We start from the raw sequence: 20,440 nt of genomic DNA on the forward strand, positions 1-20,440 counted from the left end.
AAAGAATAGTGAAATTTTAATTATAAAAAAAGAATAGTGAAATTTTAATTTAATTATAAAAATATGTTGGTGGGCCGGCCCTCCGGGCCGAGCCCAGTTTGCCACCTCTAACTATTAGCATGTAATAGGTTTTTATATTTATCCTAAAAAAAAGCTCTTATAGTTGCGTCTAGGTTTTTATATTTTATCTCACAGATGAACTTTCATTTATTACAATTAGATTTACAAAATAATAATAAATATTTTTTTTGCAAGGATTTGTGTCGTTAGTATTTGAAATTTTATAAATTAGTATTTACAAAAATTGAAATTTGAATTAGGAATTTAATTATAAAAGAAGAATAGTGAAATTTTAATTTAATTATTAAAACGTGTTGCAGGCGGGGTTGACAGGCCCTCTGGGCCAAGCCCAGTTTGCAACATTTAACTATCAGCATTTTATGTAAATAATTATTTTTTTGAAAGGATTATGTCATTAGTATTTTGAATTTTACAAATTTGTATTTACAAAAATTAAAATCAGATTTAGGAATTAATTATAAAAGAACAATGATGAAATTTTAATTTAATTATAAAAAAGTGTTGCATGCAATAGATTTTTATATTTATCCACAAAAAAGGTTCTTATCGTCACATTTAGGTTTTTATATTTTATCTCAGAGATGGACTTTCATTTATTACAATCAAATTTCAAAAATATTAATAAATAATTATTTTTTGCAAGGATTTGTGTCGTTTCTATTTGAAATTTTACAAATTTACAAAAATCAAAATAAGATTTAGGAATTTAATTATAATAGAAGAAGGATAAAATTTTAATTTAATTATAAAAATATGTTGGTGGGCCGGCCCTCCGGGCTGAGCCCAGTTTGCCACCTCTAACTATTATGATGTAATAGATTTTTATATTTATCCACAAAAAAGGCTCTTATAGTTGAGTCTAGATTTTTATATTTTATCTTAGAGATAAAATTTCATTTTACAATTAGATGTACAAAAAAAATAAAAAATAATTATTTTTTGCAAGGATTTGTGTCGTTATTACTTGGAATTTTATAAATTTGTATTTACAAAAATTAAAATCTGAATTAGGAATATAATTATAGAAAGAATAATAGAATTTGAATTTAATTATAAAAACGTGTTGGCGGGCGCGACAGGCAGACCTTCTGTGCCAAGCTCAGTATGCAACTTTTAACTATCAGCTTCCTTATATTTTTTGCTTAATCTATAATTTTATATTAAAATTTAAATTATATATATATATATATCTTTTTCCCATTACAGAAACATTAAATGCTGAACTCTTTTTTCACTTATTAAATTCAAAATTCAAATTTAAGAAATTAGGATTTTAAATGTTAAATAATTTTCCACCCAATAAACATAATAATTAATATTATTAATAGGTTTAATAATTTTCCATACAGAAAGTAGTGGAAAAAATGCATAGAAGAATGTGCACATTCTCCAAGTAATAATTTCTAGTTTTCATTTACAATATAAGAAATTGTGTTTTTTTTTTAATCTTACATCAAAAGAATGAAAGCTTAATTTCTTTCAAATATATTAAAGTAAAAATCGTATTATTATAGTGATTAAATTTTATTTTTATTTTTTTACAAATGATAAATGTCATTTTTTATTTTTTGTTTAAATTCTTTTATTTTCATTGTGCATACTTTTTTTATATTTGTAACACAAATATGATGAACAAACATGAGTTGATACAAAAAGTATTCTACTAAATCGAATGTTTGAGGAATTGAATTGAATTGCATTTAATATAATCAAATATTTTTGTATTAATTAGACATACTTTTGAAAAATTTAATTTTTTTCTCTTTAATTTATAATTTTTATACTTTTTAATATTGGTTATACATATATATTTAAAACGTTTATGTTAAAAAAATACTTGTGTGGAAATATTTTTCAATTTTTGTATTTCGATTTAGTAAAATTTTAATTTATTTAATATGTCATTTCTAATTTTTTTCATTTAAATTTCAAATTTATATTATTTTTTATCAGCTATACATATTTTTTTATAAATTTTGAATGATTTTTTGTTTAATCTATAATTTAACATATTAAATTTAATGTTACTATATATATATATTTTCACTACAGAAACATTAATGCGGAATTCTTTTTCCACCTATTAAGTCAAAAATTCAAATTTAAAAAGTTTGAATTTTGAAATATTAAATATTTTCTCACTCAATAGACATAATAATAAATATTATTAATAGATTTAATATTTTTTCATACTAAAAGTAGTGGGAAACATGCATAGAAGCTTGTGTATATTCTCCATGAAATGATGGATTTTCCATTTTTAAATAATATTGGTAATGCACATTTCACCTTCCAACAAAATAATTAAAAATCTTACAATTCCAATGTAAAATGATAGTGAGACATTAATTTGATGTCTGCCATTAATACTTTAATTTCGATATTTAATTTACTTAAAACTTAATTTTTAGTTATTTATTTATTTTCAAAATTGGCAAGCAAGTGAGAACACGCAGGAGGCAGAAGATTAAGCGCCTGGATAGTTTGAAGGTTATAAGAAAATATCAAATGATGAGTTTTCCATTTTCAAGTAACATTAATAAAGAACCTTTCATCTTCCAATATAACAATTAAAAACCTTACAGTTCCAATATAAAAATGATAGTGAGTCATTAATTAGATGTCTCCCACTAATTTCTTAATTTCGATTTTTGATTTAATTAAAATCTTATTATGTAATTTTTTTTTAAATTGACATGCAAGTGTGAACACAAAGCTGAAACTACATGATTATTTTAAGTTAAGATTTTAATTTACTTTATTTTAAAGTATATTTTTATAATTTTAAATATTTTTTTCGTTTAATTAATAATTTTTTATTAAAATTAAATTTATTTTATACATATTTTTTTTCCAGTTTATAATTAATTCTAATATGTATAATAATTAAGACCAATAGACATAATTATAACTATCATTAATATGCTTAATAATTTCCCATGCAGAAAGTAGTGGACAATATTAAATGTTGAATCTTTTCTCACCTCTCAAGTTCAAAATTCAAATTTAGAAAGTTTAAATTTTAAGTATTAAACATTTTCCCTTTCAATAGACATAATAATAAATTAATAGACTTAACAATTTTCTATGCAAAAAATAAAGGGAAACATGCATAGAAGTCTGTGCACATTTTGCAATCTCCAAGTAATAGCTTATAGGTAATCATTCGCTGACATAGGAAATTGTGTTAATTACACTCTTACATCAAAAGAATGAAAATTTTATTTCTTTCTATTATATTTAATTTTAAAATTTAAAATTCAACATGATAATAGAATTAATTATACATACTTTTGAAAAAATAATTTTTTTCTCTTTTAATTTATATTATATATATAAACATTTAAAATATTTATCTTAAGTATTTTTTTAAAAATTTCTTGTACGAATTTTTTTTCCTTTTTGTATCATTATTTTTAGTTCAGATTTTAATTTTCTTTATTTTAAAGTATATTTTTATATTTTTAAATATATTTTTGTTTAATTAATAATTTTTATTAAAAATAAATTTATTTTTTACATATCTTTTTTCCAGTTTTATAATTAATTCTAATAGGTATAATAATTAAGACTAATAGACATAATAATAACTATCATTAATATGCTTAATAATTTCCCATACAGAAAGTAGTGGACAATATTAAATGCTAATCTTTTCTCACCTCTCAAGTTCAAAATTCAAATTTAGAAAGTTTGAATTTTAAGTATTAAATATTTTCTCTCCCAATAGACATAATAATAAATTAATAGACTTAACAATTTTCTATGCAAAAAATAAAGGAAAACATGCATAGAAGTCTGTGCACATTTTTCAATCTCCAATTAATAGCTTCTAGACAATCATTCGCGACATAGTAAATAACAAATAAAAAAATCAAAATTGAAAAATTAAAAGAGAGTAACCCATATCTTCTTCTTCCATCTAATATACTCACAAACCGTTCTTCTTCTTCTTAACCTTAATTTCATTGAGGATGTTGGTTTTGTGGTAGATTGTTTGCTTTCACAGCCTTCATTAGTAAGATATAGATTGCTCTTTTGCTTATCGGGTCTCTGATCCTTACTTTAGTGATAAGTTGCATATTTTGGTTGTCTTTTCTTTTCTTGTAATCATTGCCATTTCTTCTGTTCTGTTTGGGTTTATTTGCTGAGTGTTATTTCTGTGCGTCCAATGTCCAAAAAATTTGATGAAATGGAAGAAAGAAAAAGAGAAAAGGCTTTAGGAGAAAGGAGAAAAGAAAGAGATTTTTTTTTTTGTCAGGGTGTCACTTCCTTAATGGAAGGACCGTCAAAAGTCCGGAACACTCTAAATCTTTCCCTACTTAGTACTTAGTGTTTCTAATTAGGAAAAAATTAGTATATTATATTTTCTATTTATTAATAATAAAAAAGACAAAAAATATATTTAATTTGTTTATTATATTAAATTTGAAGACGTAAGCATGTGAATAAAATATGTAACATAAAGTGTTAAAAACTTAAATGAATATTAATTGATTTGTAAACTTCTCGATATCAAAATTTGTATTTATTAGTATTTTAAAATTTTTTGTTGATTAATCTATTTTTAATTGAAGGAGTCATATTAGTATGAATTAATCATCTATTGAGAAAACAAACTTTATTCCATAAATGTAGTGAGTATTGATGGGCCAAATTCCATAGGCCCACTATAACACAGGCTAATCCAGGCCCGTTTATAGTTGCAGTAGTGAAAGCTCACTTGACCTTGTTCTTCCAAATCCTTATTTGTTCTTCTCCATCTCCATTTCCCTCTTCTCGATAGTGAGGCCGAGTCTGGTCATAAGACTCATAACCATATCATAGTTTCAGTGAAACTTTCCACAGGTTCATCTTTTTTATTTTAATTGCATTTCCACAAGTATATAGTTTCGTTCTTAATTTGGTTTTATTTTGTTTTTGATTCTCGTTATTTATAAGTTAGATTAGAAGAAAATTACTCTATTTAGACCTAGATAAGATACAACTCTGTTAATTTCCAATCCTATATTATGTATCGTGCTGCACCTGTGCCTTTCTCTGGTAGGGATTATAAAGGCTAAAATAATATTTTGAAATCACATGAATCGTGATTCGATTCATGGCCACACGTAGACTCTGGTTGGTGAGTGTGGTGGGAGGTGAAGCACACCTCAAATTTGCGCGTCTGAGATGGACAGTGGGCAGAGGCGGCTGAAAAATGGTTTTCTTCCGGGACTTGTAAGAACACAGAGAGAACTAGAAAAGGGCACGGAGAAACCCTAACAATTGATGTGCCTATAAAATAAGGAAATAAAAGTATAAGGAAATTAATGTGCATAGGAAACAAAATAAAAATGAAGTTATTTGTTTCTACACTTATTTTCATTCTTTTTTAAGTGAAAAATGGATTTTTTAATATTATTTTTAACAATTTATCATGTATCTACAATTGATGTTCACTATATATTTCGATTCACCATTCAAAAAATATGACTTTCTATTCGTGTTTCAATATTGATTTGATAACCATGCAAAAAGAAAAAGAAAACCAGCATTATAACTTGAAAAACTGTTTGAAATCAATTCTCTGGGGTATTGATAACATGGCTAGGATATCTACTTGAATTGCTAGCTATGTACTTCATTCAATTGCTAGATAATCACACTGGTTGTGGAGTGTTATGTTTCTCAATGTTTTTATACTTTTTCAAGGTCTAATATGGTATTACAGGCACGCTTTAGGGCTCATCAGTACTTGTTATCATGTTGTTATTTGGTTATTAATGGTTTCCGGAGGATATGTATATGATAGGTTATTGGTTTTTTTTTCTTCAGAAATCATGAAGGTGCGGTCAGCTGTGAAGAAGATGTGTGAATATTGTCGGACAGTTAAGCGCCGAGGACGTGTCTATGTGTTGTGCACAGCTAACCCTAAGCACAAGCAAAGACAAGGCATGTCAACATTTGCAAATGAAGGGACATCTCATCCGGTGTATGTGTTCTTTTTTCCTAGTTTTGAACTGCAATGTCTGCCTGGGGTATGAATAAATTGTTCGTTCATGCTTGGTGGGCGTGTTTAAATTCAAACCAACAGTGACTATTATGTTTTAGCGAAATCATATTTTAACTTAATCTTAGTTCTTTTGAATTTCCTGTTTTGAACTCCATTTGCTTTCTCTATCTGGCATACATGCACTGATGCACACAGTGCAAATGGCATCGTTGATTAGCAAGAATTTTCTTCTTCTTTGCTCATTTTCACTATATGTCATAGAGAAGATTTATTTATTTTGATATGCTAGGATATTAACTCGTGAATATGCAAATGCTGCTAAACTTGTTTCTGTTTCATGTACTCTTAATGCATATTGAATTCCAGCAATGTGATTGCTAAAATCAATTCAGGTCCTTGGAGATAAGCAGCTCCAAGAAGGAGATTAGGCCTACTCATATCTTGCGAACGGGTCTGGCTTCTATTATTCCACAAAGGCACAGCCTGTCTATGTTGTATGGATGGAGGGTGGGTCTGGCCTCTATTCTGTCCAAGAAGTAGAAAGATAATTAGCAACTTTCGATCCAATTATTACAAAGAATAAATATGAAGATATTGATCAGCAACGGTTATATATTAAGGCAGCCTTTGGCTTGTTCTCTTTCTTCCTTGTATTGGTTGATGAAGTTGTCTCTGTAAACTTGTTTTGTTCTGCACTATATTTGATGTACCGCACTTGTGTATTTTGTTTATCCGTCAAGAAGATGGTCAACGAAGGTACCGTTAGAGTATGTTTCGGTGTTCAGTGAATCGGTGGAACACAACTAATACGCGTGCACCTCTAAAGACGAGAATTTTTTTGCAATGTATTGTTATCAATGTATCTCACATTTTTCTGCTACTAGGTGCACCGCTCTCTTTTAATCCTACGTAGCTTTTTTTGTGTTAGTCATAATGATCTGAATTGTCTGATATGGGTTGGAGCTGCAGAAGGCAGAAACCTTGTTCCCCCTGACCTTGCAACTAGTCGGTAGGATTAATTAAGCCTTGTTGTTTGATCAGTTTGTCATCTTGGGTGGAATTTGCAACCAGATAATGCCAATATTTTGCAATCTCATCCACTTAGAAGTTCGAAACTTTTTCTCGTAAACAATCATCTCTACTTTTATTGAATGTTTTTTTTATGAAAAATCTGCTCTGAATCTCGTATTATGTTCCGAAATCCGAATCCTTCTTTCCCCAGCTCGGAAGTATTTTTCAATTCATGTACCATCTTTTACTAGAATTAAAACTTATAACCAACGGCAAAGGTGAGGAAAAATCCTGAAGAATTTCGCATATCAATTCCCGAGAATTCGGGAATTTTGCATACCCATGGGGCGTTTGGTAGAAGAGAAATTTTTTTTTGTCCGGGAATCTCAATTTTCAAAATTATGATTTTTACGTTCAATTTACGATAATATTTAAAAATTAAAAATTTAAAAAAATTCAATTTCTTAAAAATTTTGAAAAATATTGCGTACCAAACGCCCGTTAAGAGATAAAGATTATATATGCTCTCTGTGATAATGGCAGGGTTCCATAGAGGCATGCTGAGCCCAATTTGAATTGATTGAAACATGATGACAGAGTGATATGATTAGAGAGATATTATTAAAGATTTTAAATAGGATCGCATTATTGAGTCTTGTCAAAATTTGTGAAGATGGGTTGGTGTTCCATAAGGCAAGCTGAAAAAAATAATATACGCTCTTTGTGATAATGCCAGTGTTATTGGTCTTTTCTTCATATAAGAAAAAACGTGGGTCCATACCCCACAACTGTGTGGGTTCAAATTTCATTGGAAAAAATTGGGAGTTTTTTCTGATCTTAACGAGATATCGGTATTTTTTTTTTTTTGGTAAGCATATTGATATCTAATACCACTTAAACTTTTACTAAAACAAAAAAAAAAAAACAATAGAATTGCAGTACTTCTTGGATCTTCAACATTAGTTTCCAGTGGGTAGGGGCGACACTTGGGGAAAAAAACTAAAATGGGTACAGAGTAAGAAAAAGAAGAAACTGCACGCTAAAATAGAGAGCAATAGACACAGGCAAAAAGGACGGAGTTTCCTTCTGCATTGAATCAGATGCGTCTCACTTTCTCTCTTTTCAACTCCGTATTGGGCACCTTTGATTTGGGTATGCAGTAATTTTGCATTTCAAAATGTTTTAATATTTTTTAAAGGTCAAATGTTTTTGTGCCTTTTTAAAATAAAAATAAAAACTACATCTTGTGAATTTCTTATTTAACGTTTTTAATTTGGGGGAGAAAAAAAGTTAAAAAATATATATATATTTTTTTATAAATGTTTTTCAAAAGAAGGGAAAAGAAAGAAAGAAAAACTATTCAAACATCCTCAATTGTTTCCGTTGAATCAATCATTTTTATTTATAACGGGTAATGCGACAAATTCGGTAAAGAGAAAAGAAACAGGCAACACTATAAATGGGATGGGTGAATTATTATGGTCTTAGGTATTCGTCAGAGTAAGAGCCAACAATAGAGGTAACATTAATTTTTGGTATTCAAACCTCATGGTTTATTTTCATTTGGGTACAAAACCTAAACTTTCTTGCGTATTACCATAGACGACGATTGTGTGTCATAAAAAAAAAAAAAAAAAAAAAAAGAAAAGAATAAAAGAGAAGAGAGGTAAGTGCTTACTGGTATAATAATAGTATGTTGAGCGTCCGTTAAACGACAGTGGTAGGAGGCAGTGACAGACAGTAGTGCGTGCGTACAGCAGACACGATAAAGGCCAAACAACCCCCATAGAGCCATTTATCAATTTTCACTTCCAAAAACTCTCTCACTCGCTGGTTTTTTTTTTTTTTTTTTTTTTTTCGCCTTTGATTTTTCTCTTTGCAGTTTCTTGGCGCCGCAAAAAATCTATGTGGTGGTGTTGATTTTGGTTGAGATGGTGATGATTACTGCTTGGATCACTGACCTCTTTGCTTTCATGGGGTGAGCCCCCCTCTATTCCCAATTTTGCTATTATATAGTTTCATAGGTTTTTGCAATCAATTTCCTTGCTTTAGTTGAATTCAATGAATGACTTTCCCTTTCCGGCAAAAGGGCCTCTGTTGTGCAAATTTACTGCTCCGGTATCAATTAGGGACTGATTTGCCTTAACCTTTCAATTAATGATTTGGAATTATTTTCTTTCTCTATGAATGATTAAATGAGGGATGGAAGAAGAGAAAATGCATTTCTTTATCACCAGGAACTGGACATCAGTCTTCAACATATAATTGATATGGGAGCTTCAATCTCAATGATTAGTGGATGTAACTATTGACTAATATGTTAAAAACTTAGAGTAGAGTAGATTTCTACCTATAGCTCTCTTTAGTTATATATCTAATACTATTTGCTATTACAGTCTACTAGAGAGCTATAAGCGGAAATCTTGTCTTCCACCTTTAATTTATATGATTTAATGGGATAACTCTAAATTCTTATAGAGTTAATTTCTGTATTGTACATGGTCCATTAATCATTAGTGTCTTGAAATAGTATAGCAAAGAGCCAGCTCCAATATACTGCTAAGATGGCAAAGATGAAACATTGTGGGCTTATATTATTTTTCACTTTTCAACTATTGTGGATCAAGCAAACAAAGGCTGTTATGATGTTCTCGTGATGCAATGCTGTTGTTAAGCAATCAATAATATTGATTGTGTAGAAATTTCTCCTGGGTTTAGGGATTGTTTGGCTGTGCTGTGAAATCAATATAAACTGCTTTTTGGTTAAAAGAATAAAATAAAATTAGGTGTTGAAGCAAAGAATAAAATGCTTTTAAACAACAACAGAAGCAGAAAATTTGATATTGAAAATAAGCAAGAAATCGATGCTTCTCCCAGGAATCAAATAAAAAAGAAAGTTCTTTCTTATAGTGTTTTTATAGAAGTGCCTTTAAAAGGAAACAATAAAAAAATCACAGAAAGGCAACATGCACTTATAGACTTTTACATTGGCCTGTGATTTGCAGTTATTTAACTTGTTTTATAACAGAGCAGTGGTTGTTTTGGGTGCTGTATGAAACCCACACCAATTATTGCTGTTGATGAGCCAGCAAAGGGACTAAGAATTCAGGGGCAGACAGTGAGAAAACCAACCATATCAGATGGTTTCTGGAGTTCAAGCACTTGCGATCTGGATAATAACACCATTCTATCTCAAAGAAGTATCTCATCTGTCAGTACATTAAATCAAATTCTCTATCATAGCAATGGAACTTCTACTGCAGGAACCAATCCTGAATTTGTAAACCAAGGCAAGTTATATTCGGTCTTTGATTTCCTTCCGAGTAATTAATATTGGAATGTTCATCTATACTTTTAGCATAGCATAGCATAAGAGAATTTTTTGGGTAATATAACAAGGCCCTAAGGGACCTAGATAGGGAAGGGGGAAGTTGACAAGTGGGGTATCAAACTGCCATCCCATCAGACCCACTCATATGACCAAGGTTTGCTCCACAAGGGGGTTGGAACACAGCATATGATATATTTTACTCAGATTTGTCTTTGTTCATTATTTGGATACATTCATTGTTCTAATACCACTTTATTTTAGTTTACCTGTATACTGTTGTATATTATTTGTAAGATTTACTTTCTTTGCTTCAAAGGGAAAATAAATTTTGAGGTTAATTTCTATCATACATACACGCTGTTGTTCATTGCAGGTCTTCTTCTCTGGAACGAGAGCAGGCTTCAGTGGATTGGAAATGACAGATCTAGGAAGCAAAACGAACAAAAACGAGAACCCAGACTAAAGTATGTCAATTGCGTTACATTTGTCCCTCTTAATTGAGTACTCTTTAACCCACTGTCAATACATATAGGGGCATCATCTTAGATAGCTAAATTCTCTTTGGAGGAAGGGAGGAGGAGGAGGGGAGGGGGGGGGGGGGGGGGGAAACATGGGTGAATGGAAGGAATAACTAATAACCATCACATGTTTTTTGAGTCAGCTGCTTCTCGTCTGCCAATGAATTGGCTCTTTATTAATCACTGTACAACATTATTCTAGATACATCCTGATTCACTGCTTAACTATACATCTGTACCTTTGTTGATGTTCTTTCTTTTTTATTTTTGTCTATTTTTCTCTCTTATCTCTGAAATTTCACAATGGTTGAAAGCATAAGTTTTGTTTAGCTTTTGAAGCACATAGTTATCTAATCGAAATATTTTATTGATATCAGTTCTGTTTATATGGCTTTTTTCTTCCTTTTTTTATATTATGTTTATATGACTTTATACAAAAGTGTCCATCATTTGCGCTCTCCCTTTCTTTCTCAATTTCTACCCTGTAGTTGACTTAGTAGTCATTGTGTTTGTTACAGTTGGAATGCAACTTATGAAAGTTTGCTTGGGACTAGACAACCTTTCCCCAAGCCCATGCCTTTATCTGTGAGTGTCCTATGTATATTTATAGTTCCTTGCTTGGATTCTTGAGGTGAGAATGCAAAATTACTAATTGAAAACTCATTTTTCAATAAATAGGAAATGGTCGAATTCCTGGTGAATGTTTGGGAGCATGAAGGGATGTATGGTTGAGACTTGAGACGTTAAAAACGCTTAAGTTGCCTTTTAAGTTTATTTGTATTTAAACGCTGTACTTAACTCGTCAAAGGCTTTAGTGTACAGTTGTGCAGAGAAGATTAAAAGATCAAACACAAGTTTGATCTCCCATTGTAATTTCAAACGCTAAGACAATCATCTTGTCTTTGCCCTCCTGTAAATGGCTGTATACTATTTTCAAACTAAAATCTGAATGGCTGAATGCAGAACTTGTTACTGTTACCTGTAATTATGCATTTATCTACGAGTCAGGTTCTCGTTCACCCTTCGACTCCTTGTGTCATTTACCCCAACCCCTTCATGGTGCCTGGAGGTAATAAGATATCTGTTCTTTTTCCTTCTGAATATGTTTTTGCACGGTGTTAGGATTTAAGATTTCACTGTCGTTGATTCATTTTCTATTACTCTTTTTCTTATTGGTAAATTAGCTTTGTACCATATCATCTGCATGCCTAATTCTTTACTAGTAAGCACTAGTTGAGATGTGCATGCGTTAAATGACTTTTTTAAGAAAACTTACTACATACGTTAAATGGCTTTTCTAAGAAAATGTACTATATGTGTGATTTGTTTTGTACATGGTTTGCAAGAACATCGCCAGAAGCATTATTTAAAGGAAAAAAAGAGAGTCGGTTTTTGGACATTTGGTATAAAGTATAAACAGGTATTGACAATTTAAGCTGTGCATGAAAGAATTGGTGCCACTTATTTAAATTGTGGGGTAAAGAAGACGTGGATCAAATTTTGACCTGAAAATTTACAGGTATAAATTATTTAAAATAAGTTGAAATCATTGTAAATTTGGTGGTGATGACTCCTGTGGCTTCTTTCCAAGATTCTAGAGGGTTGGGTGTGAAGGCAATTTGTTATTCAAACTATAGAAGATGCAAAGGCAGAGTTAAATTTGGTGTCCCTAACTTGAATTGTGATGTACAGATGAATTCAATTAAATTACAATGTTGCATTGCACGCTGGTGCAGAAGAAGGACGGAAAAAAGTTTTTCACTATCATTGTACTAATGCGGTGTTGCTAATTTTAAAAGAAAAAATAGAAAAGCTTTTTTATGCAATTAGAAATTTTTTATTATTATGATGTGATGTTTTTTTGTTTATTGATAATGCAAAATATATGGGTTTAGGGGTTTTTTATTATTATTAAAAAAAATGGAGCTGAACAAAGTTATGAGCTAACGCGTAAGCGCGTTCTTTGTGGTATGAGTCATATGACCCTTAAGAGTAGACAAGTATTGGGCCAGCGGATATTAATCTCTCACGTGGCTGCTTTACAATATTCTAGAGGGCTAGAGGCAATGAGTTTTGGACCATACGTAGGTGAAGTGTCATATTGTCTTAAGAATTTGAACACGTACCTACCTTCAATATTATGGTTGGAAATATTAATTATATCAGTTATTGTTTCATATCAAGCCATAAGAACTATTTAGATTTTCTAATTTTAGTTTGCATAACTTTCTCTATCAAACTTCAAAAGTAAATTAGTCTATATGCATGTAAATCAACTAATCAAACACGACTTGACTTTATGTAAGTTCTAAGAGGCAACATAATGAAATTACATAGAATCATCTGGAGTTAATTTGATGACTATTCAGATTTAACTACATAGTGCATATTTTAATTGAACGAGTGTATTATTATCAGAATAAGAAATGAGAATTTGCCTTATGTTTTTTGCATGTGCTTGGCGAAGTTACAGCAATTATGTCTCCTGGTTAAGATATCTAAAGACCATTCCTCAAGGTTTGTGGAGGAGAGAGACCATTCTTAACCGTGGCGTGAGAAAATATATGCTAAAGCAAGAATCTCCAAAATGAAAGATCTCTTGCAATCACAACCCTCCTCTGACATTGAGATAATATCAGATATGGCTTACTTTTGTTGAATTTTCAATTCATTTACTCAATTTTCTAAGCCCGGATTCGCTTTCGTGTCTCTACTCTCTACCATTCTAGCTTATGTGTGCGCCTCCAAGATTCAGAACGCAATTCAAGAAATCAAGCTCACCGAATGAATCTTGACAAAACCCAAAATAATTTTGCCAATGATCACGCAACTCAAGTATTGATTCAATTTGAGATACTCATAACTCATAATATTGCATTTTATTATTTCTATTGCTAAAAAAAAAAATTGGTCAATAGGTGCGATGAATCTTGCATAAAAGCTAGTCCTGTACAAGAAAAATTGTGTGAAAGAATGATATGATATAACACCAAACGTGTAACTAAAATATTTCCCCATTGACAAATCCCAAACTAATTTTGTCAATGATCACACAACTCAAGTTTTGATTTAATTTGAGAAAAGCAATGATATTGAATATTATCATTATTATTTTCATTATTTCAATTGCTAGAAGAACTGGTCAATAAGTGCGATGAATCTTGCACAAAAGCTGATCCGGTCCAAAAAAAATCGTGAGAGAATGACATAACACCAAATCTGAAACTCATATTTTCCCATGTTATACAGGGAGAGTGACCATTTTCTCACGTTTGGACAAAAAAATTATCAGCCTACCACGCCAACAGTAAATTTTGCCAAAATGACACGCGGCATAATTCGCTACACAGTGTAGCGAATTATGCATGCAAGTAATTCGCTACACAGTGTAGCGAAATATGCCACGTAAGAACCAAAAATGCCACATGTCAAATTTTGAAAAATTCGCTACCCTATGTAGCGAATTTTGCAAAATTTGACATGTGACATTTTTGGTTCTGTGCGTTCTGACGTGACATATTTCGCTACACTGTGTAGCGAATTACTTGCATGCATAATTCGCTACACTGTGTAGCGAATTATGCCGCGTGGCATTTTGGCAAAATTTACTGTTAGCGTGGCAGTCTGGTAATTTTTTTGTCCAAACGTGACACTTTAATCACTGTTCCTGTTATATACTTGCGTGTGATTTCACTACAGTAACGATTTATTTAACTCAAATAAACCTGTGATCTTCCCAATTCCAACAGCTTCATGCGAGGTAAATGTTATATTAACAACCTTTTGAGTTTAATTTTGATATGTTATAATTGTAAAATTTTCCATACTAACACTTCATTATATATTGTTGCGAACACCTATTTTTGTGTTTAAAGAAGTAAAAAAAGAAGAGAGCAACTAAAATTAAAGAGAAAAGGGAGATGGAGTCATTTGGGAAAAAAATGCAAAGATAAAAGGGGAATGAGTAGGTCATGTTCCGGCTTTGATATCTCATTCATCCACCGTTCAATTATGTGATAGGTTATACTTATCATATTTTTTTATCATCTCTTATAATTTATTTTATTATCGTTGGATTAAAATCAAATCAATGCCTCTGACTTAATGTCATTATCATCATTGATTTAATTTTAATCTAACAATAACAATATTGGTTATAAGAAATGGTAAGTACCTCCTTCATTTTTTGTATGATTAGATTTAGAGTTTACTTTTAATCCATGGTAGGTGTTAAACATTTTTATATTATCATTTAATTCGAAGCTGGTTCTTTATTTAATGAGTTTAAGTATGTTAATACTTATATAAAATGAAAAAAAATTATCTGATGCAACAACGTTTCATTATATACTAATATAACACTGTTTTACACTAACATTAATTACGTTAAAATTAATTTAAGTTTCTCTTTAAATTTGTTCACAGAATCACTTCAATGTTTTGTTATGAATTCTATAAAATTCACCATCGTCACTGCGACAATCAAATTTGCTTTCATATTTATTTTCATATATTTTATTAGTAATTTTATATATAAAAAATATTTTTAATTTTAACATTAAAATAATATATTTAATTAAAAATAATTTTTACATACTACATTCAAATACAAAATAATTTTAATTTTTGAAAAAAATTCTTTTAAAATAAATAAAGTATAATTTTTTTTTCTAAAGCTCATCTAAACGGCCTTATTGTCTTCTTTCAATATTTTTTTAAGTGTTATTCATATAGTGTTATTCTGCCAATTTTCACCATATATATTACTTTTGAGTTATAAACTTGATCCATATCTTGATAGGTTACGGACGATATAAATAAATAGGGATGAGATATTATACCTACTTTTTTACATGTCTATTCTCTTATTTATCTCTAATATTGTTAGAATAAAATTTCAACTAACTTTCATTTTTTCTCTTTAGTACTATTGAGATTATGATCTTTTAACAATATTATAAATGAGTAAATACAATATGAAAAAAAACAGGCATCATATCCTATCCCGAATAAATCAACTAAAATCAATTGCCGACAATTACTTTTAACATAAATCTATGAAACTTTTTGTGAATGTAATTTTCTATTTAGACAATTTTCCCATGTAGGTGTGCATTCAGTCAATAATAACGACTGTACAAATACAATGAAATTAACGTGCAAAATGCACACAAAAAAGTGTATAATGCAGGTGCGTTGTTTATCGGATAATAAGTCCAAAAAAGTGGCTGGTTGGTTCAATTAATAATCAGTATCAGATTTTGAAAACGTAATGATATTTCCTCATTTTCTTTTTATGTTTTTAATAATAAAATATGATAACTATATTTCTCAACATATATATTTTTAAACACGTATTAGTGTAAAAAAAAAAAAAAATTGTATGAAAATCATCCCCTTTTTGAAAACTGGGGCTATTGATAATTTGATAGGCTATACAATGTATGTGGTCTTCTGACTGTTCTCTGAATGAACACATACCTATTTGACCGCATCGTTTTTCTTAGCCTTTGATCATCATTCTGTTATTCCTCTGTGCATTAAACTCGACGCCGGCCTCCAATATACTTGCATGTTACATGAACCATTCGAGTTTTACCATTCTCACATTAATTTCAATGCAATTTTGAAGAACTTTCTCTAAAACTTGTCTTTGAGGCTGGAAAATAATATATGATAATTTCTTTCCTGGTCGATCGGTTGAAATGTGTTTTGGAAAATAATACACTGAACCGATTCTAACAAATGGAATTTACGTTTTACTTTATTTTTCCTTTCAGTCAGATTGTTCCAAGTTTTTTTTTTTTTTTTGGATAACATATTGTTCAAGTTTTTAATTTAACTATTATACGTAAAAATAATATCACATATATTGATTATATCAATATTAAAATTCAGAATTAACACTCATAAACCGTAAATAATCGCATATTAATTGAGACTCTGAGTACTAAGTCATATTTAAAATGCCAAAAGAGATGATAGAAAAAATGCAAGTCAAAAGTATAAAAATAAAAGAAAGAATTCCACCGTTGTACTATAATAGTAACCTTAATTTTCTTTTATTATATATGAGCATTATGTTTTATAAAATTAAATACATTAATCAATAGAAACTCAATCTAAAAAATTGTAACATTTTGATGCTAGCTAATTCGACTGTTGTTAAGTATTTTAGAGGCAGATTAACTTTCTAAAGTTCTATTTTTTTTAAAACCACCGCGTTAATTTGTTTCAAGAACATAAATTATTTAATTTAAATATTATAAAACTAACGAAAAAAAAGTAATTTTATAATCAACGGATTCATGTCTCATGACCTCACTCGAGACTATTTCAGGCATAAATAAATGAGTGGTGACCACAAAGAGAAAACATTAAAATATAAAGCAAAGAAAAAAAAAGTCATTAAAAATGTGGCAAATCACTTAATTATAGGAATACAAATTTTAAGGCTTACTAAAAATGTTCAAAATATTTTCGGTCAAATATATTTCTTGAGATTTTAAAAATTTTGAAAAAATAAGTCACGAGTCATTACGAAAATGAACATTTAGTTATTAATACATAAGTTTTAACAAAATAATATTTAAGCATAATATATAAAACATTTTATTTTTTGGTGAAGGAAAATCTGTTACTTTTTAATTAACAGATGACCTATCAAATGCCATTTGAGATATCTTTTCTTATAAGTTGTTCGCGTTATTATTGTTGGGGGAAAATATTAAGGAAAAATATTTTTTCATGTCGCACGAGAATTGAATTCTCATGTTGTGACTCTTCGATTTATGTGCAAATTTTTATTTTATTTTTTCTTTTTAATAATTATGGGACTCACAATTAGTTGAGTCACAATATGAGAATTCAATTCTCATATAACATGAAAAAATCAAAGTCCAAATATTAAATGGTCTTGAAATAATGGGGAAAAAGTTATATTATTTAATGCGTATCACATCAATTTTAATATTAAAACCGTTATTAAAATAAAAAGCTGATAATTATCCCATTTCCAATATAGCCTGTATTATATGCATTAAATAATGGGTGAAGTGTGTCTCGTTCAAAAGGATACAAGTTGTGTCTTTTTAGTGACTTACACAGTGTATGACCGGTCATACTCTGTGTAATTCTGAAAAAGTTGGTTTTTTTTTTTTTCACTTTATACATTAGCGATAATATGACACAAAATATGACCAATTATATTTTGTGTAAATCATCTAAAATGACACAACTTGTGTCCTTTTAAATGATAGTCTTTTTCCCTTAAATAATCCAATGCAGTGTTATTAAAATCGAACCGACCCGAGAACCGGTAAACCGGTCATATAACCGGTCCGGTTCAAGCAACGGACCGGTCATGCATCAGAATCGGTGCGACTCGGTCTGACCCGACCGATTTTCATGAAAATCGGTGACCCGGTCAGTTAACTGGTGACCCGGCCAGGTCCCAAAAAAAAATTCCAAATTTTTTTCAAACAAAAAATTCATAATAGACATATTTAAATATATGTTTTTGTTTATTGACTTACCTAAGTTATATACCTACAACACTAATATTATCTCAATTATGTATTATGCAGAAAATTTTGATTTGATTATAGTTAAAGATGTCATTTTCTGAATCTAAAGCCCCGTATCACAATCATTATATTTTTGTTTGATCCTTTATTGTAAAATAATATGTGATTTATTATTTTTTATATTAAAATATTTGAATTTTTTGTCATTTTTGCTTAGATATTTGAGTATGTTTATAATTTTTTAATATAAATTTTAAAATTACATATAATTACCGGGTCATGCGATTGATCTACTGGTTAAATCAGTAACTCAGTACTTCGACCGGATCAATGACCGAGCCGGTTTTAATAACATTGATGATGGAAAGGAAAACTTCTTACTCGGACGGCACTTAAAAATATCTCGGTGTTCACTTTTTCTACTGTAACGGTGGTTGTGATAACTTGGTTGTCGTGCTTCATGAAGTTATTCATGATATTTTATTTTCGTTGAGATTAGCATAAAGCAATGGCTCGTGTAGTTTGACAGGTGTAGGCCTTGTTGTCTCCAAAAGGAGATGACAGAGAGCGAATCTAAATTAAAACAATTATACACTCCTTCTTCGAGTTGATCATACTTCAAGTCCTTGAGGAATTAAAACAAATATTAAATTCCAACTGGGAAAATAGTTTTGAAGGAAAGAAGAAAGTATGTATAATTATGGACCAAATAAAAATAGAGGTGGTTCAAACATTCTAAATAGGGTTACATGACTGAGACTCGCATCTATACTATTTAATTATAATATATTTTTATTCAAGTAGTGTTATTTTATATACCATTTGTATTCATATAGTTGTAATAAATATAGGTAGACGTGATTATAGCTCACTCAATTAAGTCACCCTAATTTATATCTTTATATAGTTTATGTGTGTTTGGCCTACTGGTGGGTTACATGCACGAGCGATTGAGTACCTTCATCTTGATTTAAGCCTAAAAATCATATACACAGAACAAACCTGGTGGCAAGGGGCCAAGTTGTAACGTGGCAAGGATGGTTCAATGAGATAGGTCCAATGATTCTAGTCCCATATCACAATGCTTGCTTCTTCATTTACAAATGATATGGCCATACCTATGATTATGGCCTGCATGGTTCATGTTGCCCATTCCAAGACCTTTCTTGATGCATATTCATCCTCATTTTGTTTTAGAAAGAAAATCTCCTATGTATGATTTAAGAAGGGCAAGCATGCACAATCGATAACGAAAACTGACTGGGTATGGACTATCATTTCATGTGTTTCATGTAAAGCCAATGCTCGCATATGGTACGGGTTGATAATTTGTTAAGATTTTCTTGCGATTTCTTTTCACTTTTTTTATTTTATTTTATTTCTATTCTGTAAAGTATAAAGAGATAATTAAGAACATAACATATATAATGTGTTGGAAAATGTTAAAGTGATATAAGTGGAAGCAAACAGATAATTAATGTTAAAGGATAGGAAAAACAAAACAAGCACATAAAAAATAAGGAAAAAAATCTTTTACAAATTTTTGTAAATTACATTATATATTTTCGGAAGTACATAGTGAACCTAATGTACTTTCAGGAGTATAGGATAATTTGTAAGAGTTTATAAATAAAAAATTTGTAAATATAACTCTCTCCTAAAAAATATAGATTTTCTCATAATATTAAACAATAAAAGGGAATTACGCTAAAAGATATAAAGACGGCTAAAAAATCATTCTTGTTTTTTTAAGTAATTAATAAAGAGTATATTAATTGATTTATAATATATATATATATATATATAGGGATAAATTATTTTGCCTACTCTTATTTTGACTATCCCTTTCAATATCGTTAAATTATAATCTTATCCAATATTGGTGGAGATTTACTATATAAAATAAATTCTTTTACTTCTTTCTCTCTCAGTGCCTCTCATTCTTTCCCTCTCCTCTCCTTTCCTTTCTCTCTCTTTA

The 20,440-nt window shown here is 29.8% G+C and overlaps 2 protein-coding genes across 4 annotated transcripts; both read left to right on the forward strand.

Annotated features, from left to right (window-relative positions):
* The first annotated feature begins 4,809 nt into the window (after positions 1 to 4,809).
* Positions 4,810 to 6,952, forward strand: LOC133290477 (uncharacterized). The gene is made up of 3 exons (XM_061488561.1): positions 4,810 to 4,929; positions 5,899 to 6,055; positions 6,469 to 6,952. The coding sequence occupies exons 2-3, from the start codon at positions 5,904 to 5,906 to the stop codon at positions 6,614 to 6,616; spliced, it is 300 nt and encodes a 99-aa protein (XP_061344545.1). The 5' UTR covers positions 4,810 to 4,929; positions 5,899 to 5,903; the 3' UTR covers positions 6,617 to 6,952.
* A 1,635-nt stretch (positions 6,953 to 8,587) lies between these two features.
* LOC133290474 (uncharacterized) lies at positions 8,588 to 11,936 on the forward strand. Of its 3 annotated transcripts, XM_061488556.1 has the most exons (6): positions 8,588 to 8,606; positions 8,970 to 9,065; positions 10,121 to 10,377; positions 10,792 to 10,882; positions 11,455 to 11,521; positions 11,615 to 11,936. In XM_061488556.1, exons 2-6 carry the CDS (start codon positions 9,019 to 9,021, stop codon positions 11,666 to 11,668), a joined length of 516 nt encoding a protein of 171 aa, XP_061344540.1. In that variant the 5' UTR covers positions 8,588 to 8,606; positions 8,970 to 9,018; the 3' UTR covers positions 11,669 to 11,936. The 3 variants fall into 3 exon arrangements, with proteins under 3 accessions (XP_061344540.1, XP_061344542.1, XP_061344541.1); XM_061488558.1 differs by lacking the exon at positions 8,588 to 8,606 and having other exon boundaries at positions 8,743 to 9,065; positions 10,093 to 10,377; XM_061488557.1 differs by lacking the exon at positions 8,588 to 8,606 and having other exon boundaries at positions 8,745 to 9,065; positions 10,116 to 10,377.
* The last annotated feature ends 8,504 nt before the right edge of the window (positions 11,937 to 20,440 follow it).

The sequence above is a fragment of the Gastrolobium bilobum genome, unplaced genomic scaffold (genome assembly GCF_033153095.1).
Source record: "Gastrolobium bilobum isolate Gb01-03AN ecotype WA unplaced genomic scaffold, APGP_CSIRO_Gbil_v1 utg4785, whole genome shotgun sequence".
Lineage (NCBI taxonomy): Eukaryota > Viridiplantae > Streptophyta > Magnoliopsida > Fabales > Fabaceae > Gastrolobium > Gastrolobium bilobum.

Excerpts from the sequence above, each read along its gene's own strand:
- LOC133290477 (XM_061488561.1), top strand. The coding sequence starts at position 5,904 with ATGAAGGTGCGGTCAGCTGTGAAGAAGATGTGTGAATATTGTCGGACA. Across the intron at positions 6,056-6,468 it reads GAAGGGACATCTCATCCGGT|GTCCTTGGAGATAAGCAGCT; the intron begins GTATGTGTTCTT and ends AAATCAATTCAG.
- LOC133290474 (XM_061488556.1), top strand. The coding sequence starts at position 9,019 with ATGGTGATGATTACTGCTTGGATCACTGACCTCTTTGCTTTCATGGG. Across the intron at positions 10,378-10,791 it reads TCCTGAATTTGTAAACCAAG|GTCTTCTTCTCTGGAACGAG; the intron begins GCAAGTTATATT and ends TGTTCATTGCAG. Across the intron at positions 10,883-11,454 it reads AAACGAGAACCCAGACTAAA|TTGGAATGCAACTTATGAAA; the intron begins GTATGTCAATTG and ends TGTTTGTTACAG.